The sequence below is a fragment of the Lynx canadensis genome, chromosome A2 (genome assembly GCF_007474595.2).
Source record: "Lynx canadensis isolate LIC74 chromosome A2, mLynCan4.pri.v2, whole genome shotgun sequence".
In the NCBI taxonomy this organism is placed as follows: domain Eukaryota; kingdom Metazoa; phylum Chordata; class Mammalia; order Carnivora; family Felidae; genus Lynx; species Lynx canadensis.
Window position 1 is genome coordinate 154,298,640 of NC_044304.2, and position 14,497 is coordinate 154,313,136.

Sequence of the window (14,497 nt, forward strand, 5' to 3'; positions counted from 1 at the left end):
AAGAGGAGAGCACTGGCAGGCAAGCTGACGAGGGACACATCTGAGGACAACATGGACAAGTTGCACGGAAGACCAGATTTGTCCTCTAGATGCAAGATTAAAAAAAAAAAAAAAATCTCATGGATCCATTCCTTGGGTCTGAAGGATAGATGCAAAATCCAATCAACCATTGCTCTTATCTCTAATTTATTCTGCTTCATCAAACCCCAGAAACCACCCAGCTCTCCTTGGAATGAGATGCTTTATTTCATGTAACATGGCCCAGGACTGGGTGTTTGCCAATATGTAAATTTTCCTTCTTTGACTCCAGAACCCAAACAAATGGATTATGTTTCCCAAATTCCATGAAGGTAATAATTCTGTAGAATGGCCATGGTACTCCTAGAGTTTCATTCTAAACAGAGAGAGGCATTTCTCTGCAGAGAAGTATCTCAGCAACTTTGTTCTAATATATAATTAAATCCCCTCCTGGATACTTTGCAGTTATGTTTTATAGCTTATTTTGAATGTTCATATTTTATCAGAAAATTATAATTTTCCTCTAAACACGAGCTTTTACAAGGCTTTTGAATTATGATGGCTGGCTTCATATTTCAACTACAAAACAGTGAAAAGAAATAGCAAAAACTGTCCCTCACACATTGTTCCAAAGAGTACTAGGTCTTCCAATCCCCCTGCCTTCCTGTACCCCACAGCCCTGGGTCTGGGTGCACTCTGACCAGCTGCAGGGACCCCAGTTTTGATGACTTGGGTAGGAGTAGCTGATTTCAAAATGGAACAGATTGGCCTGGGAAGAAGAGTGAGGAGACCTTGTGTTTTGCATGCTTTCAGACTCAGCTTGAATATCTCCTCCACTGAGAAGCCCTCCTAGCCAGTCAGGCACCTATCATTTTCTAGCCTTGCCCTACTTCTTTCTCATGACATGCATATTTGTTAGTTCAGAGGCTTACTGTCTGCATCCCGAATAGACTATCAACTCCAAGAGGGTCAGTGCGATATCTTTTTTTTTCAATGTTTATTTTTGAGAGAGAAAGAGAGAGAGAGAGAAGGAGAGGGAGACAGAGCGTGAGTAGAGAAGGGGCAGAGAGAGGGGGAGACATAGCACCTAAAACAGGCTCCAGGCTCTGAGCTGTCAGCACAGAACCCGATGTGGGGCTCGAACCCACGAACCGCGAGATCATGACCTGAGCCAAAGTCAGACGCTTAAGCAACTGAGCCACCCAAGCGCCCCACAATGTCTTCTTTATTCAACACTGAGTAGCCAACTCCTTGCACATTAGACACAACAAATGTTTGCTGAGTGAAAAAAAAAAAAATGAATGGATGAATGAATAGAAGAACTCGGAAACATGACAGGTGTTCTCTTAGAAGCGGCTCCAGTGGGACATGCCTCTGAAAGATTCTCTGTTTTCCCTTTCCCTCCCCCCATGCTCCCCACGTTCTCTCTTGCTCTACATACACATCACCAAAGACCCAGAGACATGAGTCCGTCAACTCCCAGCCCAACCTGACCAATCCAGCCACCCAAAACCCCTCACCACAAAGTTCAGACATGAAACTCAACCCCAGGAAAGACTAGCCCATCTCTGAGAAGCCTCCTGTAGGGTCCTGGGGGAACCCTCACTCAGCAGCGGGAATGCACAACACGTAGAAGTTGCTGATTTGTTTGTACAGTAGTGACCGCACTGTGACAGAGCCCACCCATCTGCAGCCTCCAGGCCCCCAGCCATGAACCTTTACATCGTTATCCATGAGGCTTCGCATGCTTCCTCTGCGTCCTCGCAAGAGAAATCTCCTAATTTGTTGGTCACTGGTGGACTTTAACCCAAGTGTTTACAATAGACTTGTGTTGCCACCAAGGTGTCTTTGGCTCCCTTGTGTTCTAATCTTCTGCTTGTTGTCCTCAGGTGTCTGGCTTGGAGTCCAAACCCGTATTGGACAGCGTCCTGTTTTTACGTGACAAAAGATGGGAAGAGGTCAGAAGTGTCCTGACTTCTGCTTTCAGTCCTGAGAAGCTCAATGAGGTAAGACGCGGGAAAAGCAGACTCACCCCACCCCCTCCCCGAAAGAGGTTTCTTCTCTCCAAATGGCGATGGAGCGCTGGTTCACACCACATGACTTGTCCAGAAGGTGCATTAAAATGCCCTGCCCACTGGGGCCTCCTATGCTGCAGGGCATGTATCCGAGTGTCTTCCATTTCTCCAGCCTCCCACATCTCCAATTGCTGTGAAGCAATTGTGAGTCTACAGGCACTCCTGTGAAGTCCCAAGACTCTGCCCCAGGCATTTTGGGGGCGCCCAGGAGAAAAACCGGAGGAGTGCCCTCTCATGCTTCCAGGTCAGATAGACCACCTGGGGATCTTGTTAAAATGCAGATTCTGACTCAGCACGTCTGAGATCCTGCATTTCTAATAAACTCCCAGGTGACGCGGATGCATCTGAAAGGTGAAACACCTCTTACACAGCAAGGAACCAGAGAACAGGTTGAAACACAGGTGAGCTGCGAGTCCAGTCAGAAATAGGGAAGAGGTGGCCGCGGATCACTGGGGAGGAGTGAACTCTAGGCACGCAGGCATGCCCGGGTTAGCCTTGGGGGCCAAGTCAGTGGACCAGGGGCCATCCACAACATGCTACCAGCTCTCAAACTCTGGGCTCCCTCTTTCCCCCACCCACAGACCCGCCCTTTTCTTCGGGCTGTCTGTCCTGCCTCTTGGCCAAGTTCTGTCACACTTGATCTTCACTGATGGCCTCTCAATTGCTGGTGCGCCTTCGGTGTCTGCTCTGAATTTTGTAAGAACTCGGGACTGTGCACTTGAGCCCTTCTGATGTGAAGCACTCAGGGACTGCCTCAGTCAGAGTCCCAAGTGCCCGGGCAACTCCAAAGCAAGCGTCCTTCCAGACTCATCCACCATGTCTAGCTGTTCCAGAAAACCTGGGCTCAGAGTCGCCTGTCTTCAGTTCAATAAGTGAAAGCCGCTCTTAATCACAAGATGCTCATCCGTACAGTCCTGATTAATTCCTAGAAATCTTCTAAAGCCCCGCCCCCAGGAAGAGGAGAGGTCCCATACTTCACAATTAATCCCATCCAATATAACTCACTCAGAAACCAGTGGTCCTGCCCACGTTCAGTGAGGTTTTGTGTTTCCACACAGCCTTTGGTATCTGAGGGCAGAGGGTGCGCTGAGCTCACGTAGCACCAGCTGAAGCCCACCAAGCTTTTATCTGTGCCAGCACCACTCTGAGAGCTTCCCATTTATATTAACACGCTTAATCTTTACCACGTCCCTTTGACGTAAATACGATTATGAGCACCCTCATTTCACAGATAAGGAAACTGAGGCACAGAGAGATGAAGTTTTGTGAGCATGTCACACAGCGTGTAAGTCAGAGCCAACATCCTAATTCAGCTCCTGAATACGCTTAACCTCTCTGTTTGCCCGGCTCCTCTACCCTATGTGTGATTTTTGAACACTGTTCTAAGGCTCCGTGGGACTGTCCCAGGGGCTATCTGGAGGGCAGGGGAAAGGGGAGCATATGGGGGCTATGTTGGAAACCTAGGGGGCTCAGGAGCAACACTTCTGTGTCTTCTGCCTAAGCTTGGAACCAGCTGAGGCATGGAAACACATTTCACACAGAGGAAATACAAATTTCTCCTTTCTTACCGGTACGCCCTTTGAGAAACGTAGCTCTGCCATCTGGTCACGTGGGCCTGCCAGTTGACCCGGAAGGGGACGCTGCAGCCTTACCGGCAGGAGGGCAGAAAAGCACACGGGAGAACGGAGCCAGATTCTGACGGCTGCCCATTCACGCTCAGTCCCTTCCTCCCAGCTCCCAGTCTGATAAGGGAGGGTGTGGAGAGCAGGAGACACCGCCCTCCTCAGCCTCGTGGGCACATGGGAATCACCTGGGAGCTTCGAAAACCATTGGTGTCTGGATCCCACGTCTAGACATTCTGATTCAATTGGCCTGGCTTGGAATGCAGTCTGGGTCTGAGGCTTTGCAACTCCCGGGGTGATTCCGATGTGAAGCCAGCGCTGGGAGCCACCCCCTCGTGGAAGTTCCCCGAAAGGAAACACTGGGAGGGGAGGTCTCCCCTCAGCTGAAGCAACGGGCCCTGCTCCACACTTCGCTGTGTTAGAGACTGAGACTCAGGTGAGGATCTGTTTGAAGAAAGGGCCTGCTTCTTCAAAACTTGCACAGCTGGGGTGCCTGCGTGGCTCAGTCGATTAAATGTTGGTTAAGTCGATTAAGCATCAGCTCAGGGCATGATCTCACAGTTCGTGGGTTCGAGCCCCGTGCCCGGCATCGGGCTCTGTGCTGACAGCCTCGAGCTTGCTTCGGATTCTGTGTCTCCCTCTCTCTCTCCCCCTCTCCTGTTCGTGCTCTGTGTCTCAAAAACAAAAAAAGTTAAAAAAAAAAACTTTTTTAATAAAAATAAATAAAATTTGCAAAGCAGTGTTTTGACCACCCAAACAGGTGGAGGGAGAGTCACTTTTATTACATGTAGCCAGTAAAGTACTGAGTTAACCAACAGTAGAGGAAGGAACGAGAAGTAGGTAAATCATGGGTGGACATCACTAGCTCAAACGTGTGGCAGCACACTTCTTTATTTTAGGAAAAGGTGATTTGGCAGGTGATTTGGATGCGGAATCTCATCATTTGTTAAAAAGAAAATGATGAAGGATACCAGATTTTGTTTTTAAAGTAAGCTTCAAGAAAGGGAAAAAAGTTTTCTTGACAGATTTAAGCTATGTTTCTTTGGGGAAAAAAAATAAATCCGAATCTTTTTTCAAGGTCTAGATTTCTTTAGCACCTTATAGAGTATACTCCAGAAATGGATATGATGTCATTTCCCAAACAACCTCCATGCTCCTGGGATCCAAAGCATTTTCTCCTCCTGGTTCAGAAATCAAATTCTCAGAACCTGAATTAGGTGCAGAAAATAGAGTTCCTCCAAGTGTTTTACTGCACTGAGGTACCTAGGGGAAGGAGGGAGGTCATAAATGACAGGGAGGGAGGCAGAGGGAGCCGGAGGTGGGAGAAGAGGGGGAGAGGAAGAAATTTTTTTTTTAAGTCTATTTTGACAGAGAGAGAGAGAGAGAGAGAGAGAGAGCGAGCGAGCGAGCGAGCATGCGTGGTCACGCAAGAGCACGAGTTGGGGAGGGGCAGAGCTAGGGAGAAACAGAATCCCAAGCAGGCTCACTGCTGTCAGTGCAGAACCCAGACACGGGGCTTGAACTCACAAACCGTCAGATCACGATGTGAGCCGAGATCAAGGGTTGGATGCTTAGCCAACTGAGCTACCCAGGTGCCCCCAGGGGGAAGAAACGTCACAGACTGGATTCCCTGGGGTTTGCCTCGATTCTACCCCATTACTTAACATACACTCCCAGTAAATTTAACTCTATTGAAAATCTTCTTTCCACTTAATATACTTTAAGTTCTTGGGTTTCCATTAGAAAGGATGCCATTCCGTGGCAGCAGTAGACCTCCTTCTCCCCACCTCTGGAGCATTTAGACCGCACGAATTTAAGGTTCTTGGTGGGGGGTGGGGCATCTAAACAGATGCATCAGCAAGTAGTTGACTGCAGATCTGGAGCTCAGGAGAGAACGGCAGGAAAGATGGCCCTCAAAAACCCAGACATGGGCGATCTCACCCCCAGAGTGCATGCAGTCTACCTGGGAGGGGAAGAGGGTGGTGGGGAGAACCACATCTAAGTGCAGGGCGGAGGAGACACCTACAAGTAAGCCTCGGGAAGAAAAGCCTGCGAGTCCAGGAGAAAGTGGAAGGGAAACGCATGGCAAGAAGCAAGGAGCAAGGAGCAGCCACAGGTGTTCAGCGCTGCTGAAATAGAAAGGAACACCAGGATGAAAAAATATGTGGCAAAGATAATATTTTCAAACATTAAATCACACGCCCTGTGATTTTCTTTCCTGCACTGAGTCAATGGTGCGTGTTGCTCCCGAAGGAGGAAGGGGGCGCCTTCCAGAACAAGGAGGCCGGTGCTCAGTCTTGAACAGCAGATCAGGCTTTCTCGAGTCCTACTGGGACAGGGGTCTTGGAAGTTAAACAGTCTTGGGAGAGAAAAGAGTTTTCCTAATTTCAAAGGGAGCTTCCTTTGGAATCCGAAGAGCAAGATTTGGGGCTCTGAGCGTGGAGCATCACTCTACACCAGATTGTAGACAGGATGGAGGATATGACAAGGGGGTGGTCTTTCATCCTGGGGAAGATGGGTGGAGGGGTGGGGGAGGAGGGCAGGGCACCAGACTTTAGTGCCCCTGCCCAGCATAAGTGAGTCACCTTTATTACATGTAGCCAGTAAAATACTGAGTTAACCAATAGTTTGGGTTAACCAATAGTTAACCAAACTAACCCTCTAAGTTTCTGGATGCATTCTTTGGACCTTAACCTCCCACTGGCCTTTGCTCTCTATGTCACTGGTCCTCAAACCTGTGTGACCAAGGGCTGCACCAGAATCACCTAGGATCCTTGTTAAAATACTTAATTCTAGGGGCGCCTTGGTGGCTCAGTCAGTTAGGCGTCCGACTCTTGGTTTAGGCTCAGGTCATGATCTCACGGTTCTGGAGTCCCAGCCCTGTGTCGGGCTCTGTGCTGGCGGCACGGAGCCTGCTTGGCTTCTCTCTCTTTCTCTCTCTCTCTGTCTGCCCCTACCTCGCTCTCCTTCCCGCTCTCTCAAAATAAATAAATATTTTTAAAAAATACATAACTCTAGCCACCCTAGGACCTACAGAATGAGAATGTCTAAGGGTGACTGAGAACCTGTATGTTTTACAAGTTCCCTGACACAATTCTGATAAGAGTCAGAGTGGAAAGCACTGGTGTGAGTCCTTCCTCTTGGTCCCTTGCCTGACCATCTCAGACTCAGGGCTTCCCCAGACTTGCAGGAGCTGGGCCCCAGAACTCTCTATGCCCTTCCCTGCTTTGTTTATTTTTCTCCGTAGTGCTATTGCCAGTGAACAGTCCATTTACTTTACTTCTCTTTTCTTTATTGCTAACTGCATTGCACTAGGCACAGAACAGGCACTCAATAATGATTTGCTGGATGAATGAATGGATGGATGAATGAAGAATCAAAGAGTCAGGAAGCTTTCTACTGAAGGATATATGTTGAGACTAAGATAAAAGAAAAAGAAAAGGAAATAGTTTTATCAAGGAAAAATTAAATAAGGGGAGGAGGCAAATCGTTGGCTTTCTCTTTGGAGTCACGAGCCTATACATGCAGAAACAGAAAAAACAGACCACAAAGACACAGAGAGGAGAATGAGGCACCGAAGGACATGGGGTGGAGGGGCAGAGGCAATAAGAGAGGCTCGGACAACAGACCCGAGCCTGCTCTCCACTCGGTTTATGGGCATCTGAGTCCGTTTTCCCTGAAATAGCTTTGAAATATCAATATCTCCGTTCCTTTCTGAATTTGTAAGTAGCTTGGGGACTTTTATTATCAAACTGCAGAATTTATTCTTGAAATAAAGATTTGCTTTCCCTTGGAATTCTGAGGCTTTTTTCCTTTAGCACCTTGGTGGTCTGAGTCCTTTACTACCTGTGTCTGGAAGTGTCATTAATATTCAAAGGCTCTAGATGGCACCGTCTTTATCTGTGTGCATATTAGGCAGCATGGGTCAGCAACGCTTGAAAGTTATTTTAGAATCAGCATTATATCATGAAGCCATATTTTTACTTAAAAGAAGATTGGGTTTCGGCTTAAGGCTAGGGGTAACACAGAACGATGCAGAACTGGTGAAAATGTAGTTGCTGCATCCCTGATTCCAGAAAAAAAAGGCCACCGAAATCATAGTCCAGTGACAGCCAAGCTATTGAGGTTTAAGTTACAGGACTGCTGAGCACCGCTGAGGAAACAAAGGATTTTTTTTTATTAGAGAACATTTTGCCCAGCTGACCTGCCAGAGTTTTCACCCTGTCCCCTAAAAGATTAAGTTTTTAAAAAGGGCAACCAGTAGATTTATTGAGATTTTTAGAGTCTTGTGCTAGATTCTTTACCAAAGACTATTAATGAGTAACCCTGGGGTTGTGTAAAACTTTATTAGGGGTCAGGAAGTAAATAGATTTAATTTTAAGAAACAAAACTGGGGCTAAATTAATTCTCCTCTGAGGGAAAAATATAACTAAGGGGGATTCCCTGGGGACCGAGGTTAGCACTAATCTTATTTTTGAATTTTATAATTCATCTGAAAGAGGGAGCACACCATGAAATCTACACATTTGTATATTCCTCTAAGCTCTTCTGATTTTAGAAATATCACATCAATTAGAATAAGTTTCTAACATTCTTCTAAGATTGTGTAAATCAACACAAAAGTGGCAGCTAGCTTTCAGTGTAACCAAGAAAATACAAAATAATACAGTTAAGAGAAAAGCATGAAAACTATACTTCTATGACAATGAACTTTCAAGCTATGAATTACTACTGAGGAAAACGGTTTGACAGGACCCGTGGTCATACAATTCCGGAAAATACTGCAAACCATCTTCTGAGCGATTTGCTATCTACCTTAACATATTAACAGGTTTGGAGAGATCTGCAGTGAAGAAATCCGTTTAATCTTGTTCCGGGCTTAGGTTTTAGTTAAGTTTTTAGTAGGTGAAAGCATGGGTCGTTAACATCAAAGTCAGCTACTGAGAGAAATGAGGCCATGGGGCGCTGTGACTTTCGTGGTAGAATCCATGAAGGGCGGCCATTTTTAAGTGGCTCCAAATTGGTTGGACCACGGATCCAACCCAATATGGTGGCTCGTGTCTTCTCAGTCCTCAAAGCACTGTAGAAGTGATGGTTATTGCCTCATTCACCCACAAAACTAAGCTGATGGTGACTGAGCAGATACAGGAGACCTGGAAGCTTCAGACATGACAGCCTGAGCCAGGCTGGGCGTGTCACTCAACACTAAATGAGCCAATCACATCTCCGTGGACAGGGACTCAGTTAAAGAGAAGCCAGACCGACAGGGAAGGCTGGTATCTCTCACAGTCGCCGAGAATCCAGCTCTCTGCCTAATTTTTCACTTTCATCCAGATGTTTCCTGTCAGGAAGGCACAGTCAATAATGTATGAATCTTAAAGGCAGAGGCAGATGTGGTTATTATTCCCTCCAGGCCTTTCCTGCCTTGGAGAAGACATATTACTCCAGAATGACTACAATTTTAAAAAATTTAAGTTGATATAGCCAGCTTATGAGTAAATGCATAGCTACGATCATTTCAGTGCAAAAGGCTTCACAGAATTACAGTCTTCATCATGGTTTAGTTTGGCCTTTAAATTTTCACCGTACACTTTCCGGATGATCACGCATGAGGGCTTCTAGGACAGGACCCAGGCTTCCAGTAATGTTGCAGCAAGCAGCTTTCTCGCGGCTGCATGAGCCTGCAGCAGTCTATTTTTAATATTTGCTTTTATTTCTTAATCTTTTCAAACAATAAAAATGAAAGTCATTATAACCAAGTGTGGCTGTGGCAATAAATACTTCAGAGTCCAAAAAGACATTGTCCCTGCCTGACCAGTTGCCCATTTTGCAGAATGTCTGGGTATTTATCTAGCAGCAAGAGACCATTATCTTTCAACACAGTTGTATTCCACTGACACCTAATCTCCTAATTAAAATCAGTATAATGATGGACTGCTTAAATTCTGGTTAAAATGTTCCTTTTCCATTTGCATTTAAAAGAAAACACACTCCTCATCACGGGTACCCCATCCTGGGCTATAATTTGGCTTTCCTTTGCCAGAATCATAATGTCACTCTGACTTGCCACTGGTTAAATCTAACCGAGCATCTAAATGTGCCTCCCAGCTTGGCTGTTGCTTGGCAACACCAGCAGCCACCTCCTCATCGGGGTGAGTTCTAATTGGTCACAACTCTTGACAGGAACCGCTGACTTATTAGAAATGACACTTGATTATTCACCTAGATGGCTAGAGCTGATACTTAGCAGCAGGAAATTCTGCATAAAAATAAGTTGTGGATGTTTTTAATATCTGGATGGCAAAAGGAGATAAGTTTTGTTAACTGGTATTAATTTTACATGTTAGCCACCTGTTTAAAGCACTTTAAGGTATTAATCTTTTCATGTTTGAAGCCAACAATATGCCCAAATACCATCTCCCATCCCCATGAGCTGACCCTTATTTATTTAGAAAAATCCCCCTCTGACATCAGTTCCAAAACACCACTGCCTGCAGGTCTGAGAGTGCCAAATAGAATGAAACATTAAATTTATAAAATTCAATGAAGGTTTATTAGTTCCTGTCTTTAAGGGGTTTATAATGCAGAAGGGCAACAAGGGCATATTCCTACATGATTACCAAGTATGGAAAACAGTGACAGCGTTCACATCCTCTTCGGAGCATCAGAAGCCACTCTGAGGGGCAGGGGGTAGCATTGGAAGTGAGTCCTGAAGATTCGACGGAGTTTCGACAGAGGGAGAAGGTGCATTGCAAGTGGAATGAGCTACAGGAACAAAGGCATCTGGATGAAAAGTACAGGATGTGTTCAGGGAACAGAGGAGTACAAATTGGCTGGAACACACAGTACATGAGAGAAAACTGGAGAAGTAGGTTGAGGCACCGACAGTTCTGTGCCTGGGGCGTGTTTGGTGCGAGCTTCACTGGAGAGTGAGGAGCTATTAGGTACTTGAAAGGGAGGGAGTAAGGAAAGAGACTTCCCCTGGACCCGTGCGACAGACACTTGCGGAGCAGATGAGGACAGCTACAAGTCAGACCTCTGGAGTCTCCCCTTTCCATGGCCCCAGGGGGACAGCTCCCAAGGGCCGTATTTTGATCTCAGCGCTTTTTTCAGAATCCCTCTTCATATGTAGACAAATGAGTCACCCCGCCTATACACCATCGAGGTATGGGGGTCATCTCAGTTTGAAGCATAAGATAATGCAGGAGTGCGGTGCCAGGGTGGCTCAGTCAGTGAAGCATCCGACTCCGGCTCAGGTCATGATCTCCTGGTATGTGAGTTCGAGCCCTGCATCCTGCTCTCCACTCTCAGTGAAGAACCTGCTTTGGATCCTCTATCTCCACCCCTCTCTGCCCTTCTCCTACTTGTGCACTCATGTGCGTGTGCACAAGCTCTCGTACTCTCTCTCTTGCAAAAATAAACATTAAAAAAAAGGTAATGCATCTCCTTCCCTCTCCTTGCTCAGAAAATGAGTCTTCCCTAGCATTCAGGCCAACTCTGTTTTCCAAACTTCCAGGGCTCTGAAGGCTTAATGGTATTTATTTGTTTTCCAAGTTCATGGCATCATAGCTGCATGAAGTGAAATTATAACCTAGAAACAGACTGAGGAATAAAGGGAATGCGGATTCTGATGTTGGAGGAAAAAGCAACAAGCCAGAAGTCAGAGGATCTGGATTTCTAATTCTCACTTTTACTAAATCATTGGAGCATAAAAATAACCAGATTTAGGTCTTTATGTAATTGTGAAGTCAGTGCATCAAAGAAATACAAAAAGACTTTCTTATGGAAGTAGAGCAAGTAGAGGGGTCATGAATCTAATCCTTTACTGTGCCCAACTAGGAAGTTGCCTGTTCTTTCTATGGTCTCTAAGTCACTTTCTCAATCTGATGCTTAGCGGCCGCCTTCAAATCCTAGAATGTCCATGGAAAGGGACTTCAGAGTGCATTTCAATTGGCCCCTCATTTGGGGATGAGGACCCCAGTTCACAGAGATTCAAATGACTTGCCAAAAGTAAGAGGTAGAACCAGCATGGGTACACGGTCTTTCATAAGGGCCAGCTCCCAGCAAACAGCACTGCATTTAAACTAAGATAGAAAGAGCTCTTCAATCTATGAATGTTCCTTCTATGTCAAGGCGCTCAATGAGTATTCAGTCAATCTGCCATCACATAGATACTTCTAGATACTCAACTGAATGTGTTGCACTGAGTTCATTCCTGACAGAATACTGACAACTTCAATAGTACATGACAATATACAAGAGTGGCCCCAAGAAGGTGACATGAAGAGTGTATTATCTATTGCTGTGTAACAAATTACCCCAAGCAAAGCTTAGCAGCTTAAAACAACAAAACTTTATTAGCTCGTGGTTTCTGTGGGTCAGGAATCTGGCATGGATTAGCCAGACACCTCTCTTTCAGGGTCTCTCTATGTAGTAGTCAAGCTATTGGCCTGGGCTGTGATCTCATCTGAAGGCTTGACTGGGGGAAGATCTGCTAATCTTACAATCATAGTTATTGGCAGGATTCCATTCTTGGTGGGCTTTGGAAAATAGGATAAGTAGCTTGTTCTTTGTCCTTCAGCCAATTGAGATACTTAGATAATAACAAGTATTTTCTTTTTGAAAAGAATCTTTTAATGTTTATTCTTGAGAGAGAGAGAGAGAGAGAGAGAGCATGAGCGGGGGGGGGGGAGCAGAATGAGAGAGGGACACAGAATCCAAAGAAGGCTTCAGGCTCTGGGCTGTCAGTACAGAGCCTGACGCAGGGCTTGAACCCATGAGCTGTGAAGATTATGATCTGAGCCAAAGTCGGACATTTAACCAACTGAGCCACCCAGGCACCTCAGCAAGTATTTTCATTAGACCAATCTGGTGTTGAGTACAGAATGGATTGAAAAGTGAAAAGAAAGGAGTCTGGGAGGCTCTTTAAAAAAATTTTTTTTTAGTACACCTATGTGTCAGGCACTACACAAAGTACTAAGATTACAAAGATGCTTCCACAGCTTTGTTCTTTTTTTAAAAATTTTTTTAACATTTATTTATTTTTGAGACAGAGAGAGACACAGCATGAACGGGGGAGGGGCCGAGAGAGAGGGAGACACAGAATCGGAAGCAGGCTCCAGGCTCTGAGCCATCAGCCCAGAGCCCGACGCGGGGCTCGAACTCGCGGACTGCGAGACCGTGACCTGAGCCGAAGTCGGACGCTTAACCGACTGAGCCACCCAGGTGCCCCACCACCGCTTTGTTCTTAAGAAGCAGGATGACAGCCGTATTCCAGGTGACAGGTGGCAAAGCCTGAATTAGAATAGTCAGTGGGGAGATAAAGATGATACAAGGAAGTGATATTAACATGGTGAGGCCAGAACAGGTGGATCAGATGTGGCACTGTCTATGAGGAATAAGAGGAGAGAAAATGTTGCCAGGTATCCAAACTGGTCTGGGATCATGGGGGTCCTCCAGAGGACAGCCAACCTACCTTCTAGGGCCAAGCCTTTTATGTATATGATCTCTATCAAACTCTTCAAGGGAGGTCTAATTATTCCCATTTTGCAGATGAAGAAACAGACTCAATAAAGTTAAGCAATTTGCCCAAGGTCACACAAGTAAAAAGTGCCAAGGAGAGGAAATCTGATAATTGGCAGAGGCTTTGAGTATTTGCTCTCCCAGGGTCAAGTGTATTTAACAAGGTCAGCATCTTAGCCTCAAAGAAGGACACTCCAGTGATGAAATTCTGGGGATCACCTAAAAGGAGAGAAGAAAGCCTTTGAGCAGAACTTCTTACCCCTTCTTTGTCATTACCTCACGAGTTCTCTTTTGACTACTCAGAAAGCTCTCTCCGCCTTCTTGAATTAACTCTATTGCCCTCTGTCTATACCTTGACTCAGAATTCCCTAAACATAGTCAGGAAAAAAAAAAAAAAAAGATACACACACACACACACACACACATATATGGATATATATGGATATATCTATATATATGTATATCCATATGTGTGTATATATATCCATATATGTATACATGTATACATGTGTGTATATATATATATAGGTGTGTGTATATATATATATAGGTATATATATCTATAGGTATATATATAGGTATACCTATATATATACATATATATATATCCAAAATACATATACATATATATATATCCAAAAATGGATAGATATATATATATATACCTAAATGGATAGATATATATATATATGTATATATATATACCTATATATATATATATATATATATATATATATATATATACCAAAAATGGATAGATATATATATAGGTATATATATAGGTATATATATATATATCCATTTTTTTAACTGGATGATTTAACCATACAGTCAACCCCAGGTGAGCAAGGACTTCTTCCTTGAACAATTTCTTTCCCAGGCTGAGGATGATACTTTACACTTGATGGTGACTGCTAGTTACCAAACAGCTGACCAGCCATACACTCAGCATCTTCTAGAATAAAGACAACCAATGTGAGAGGTGAGAGAAGGAAAACAGGTAACTTTCCCCCAGGGGGCATGGCTGCTAGACTGTCATCCCCAAAAAGAAATCCTTCTTTTAAAACCTAATAACGTTAATATTTTATCTGATGGTAAGTATAACATATGTGCATTGTGAAAAATGTGGTGGAAAAAACAAAAATAAAAATTTCTCATTATCCTACAAAGATGAAATGTAACGATCCAATGAGAATCTTTTATTAAGATCTGACGATAGCATTGTGTGTTCATCTGTGCGTGTGTGTTTGCACAAGCCAC

The 14,497-nt window shown here is 44.8% G+C and overlaps 1 protein-coding gene across 3 annotated transcripts in view; it reads left to right on the forward strand.

The window, feature by feature from the left end:
- Nucleotides 1–14,497, forward strand: part of TBXAS1 (thromboxane A synthase 1) — a 156,017-nt gene that overhangs the window by 79,848 nt on the left and 61,672 nt on the right. For all 3 annotated transcript variants that reach the window (XM_030308556.1, XM_030308558.1, XM_030308557.1), the window contains one exon: nt 1,908–2,024. In XM_030308556.1, coding sequence (XP_030164416.1) covers nt 1,908–2,024 — 117 coding nt within the window. The remainder of the gene's footprint in view (nt 1–1,907; nt 2,025–14,497) is intronic.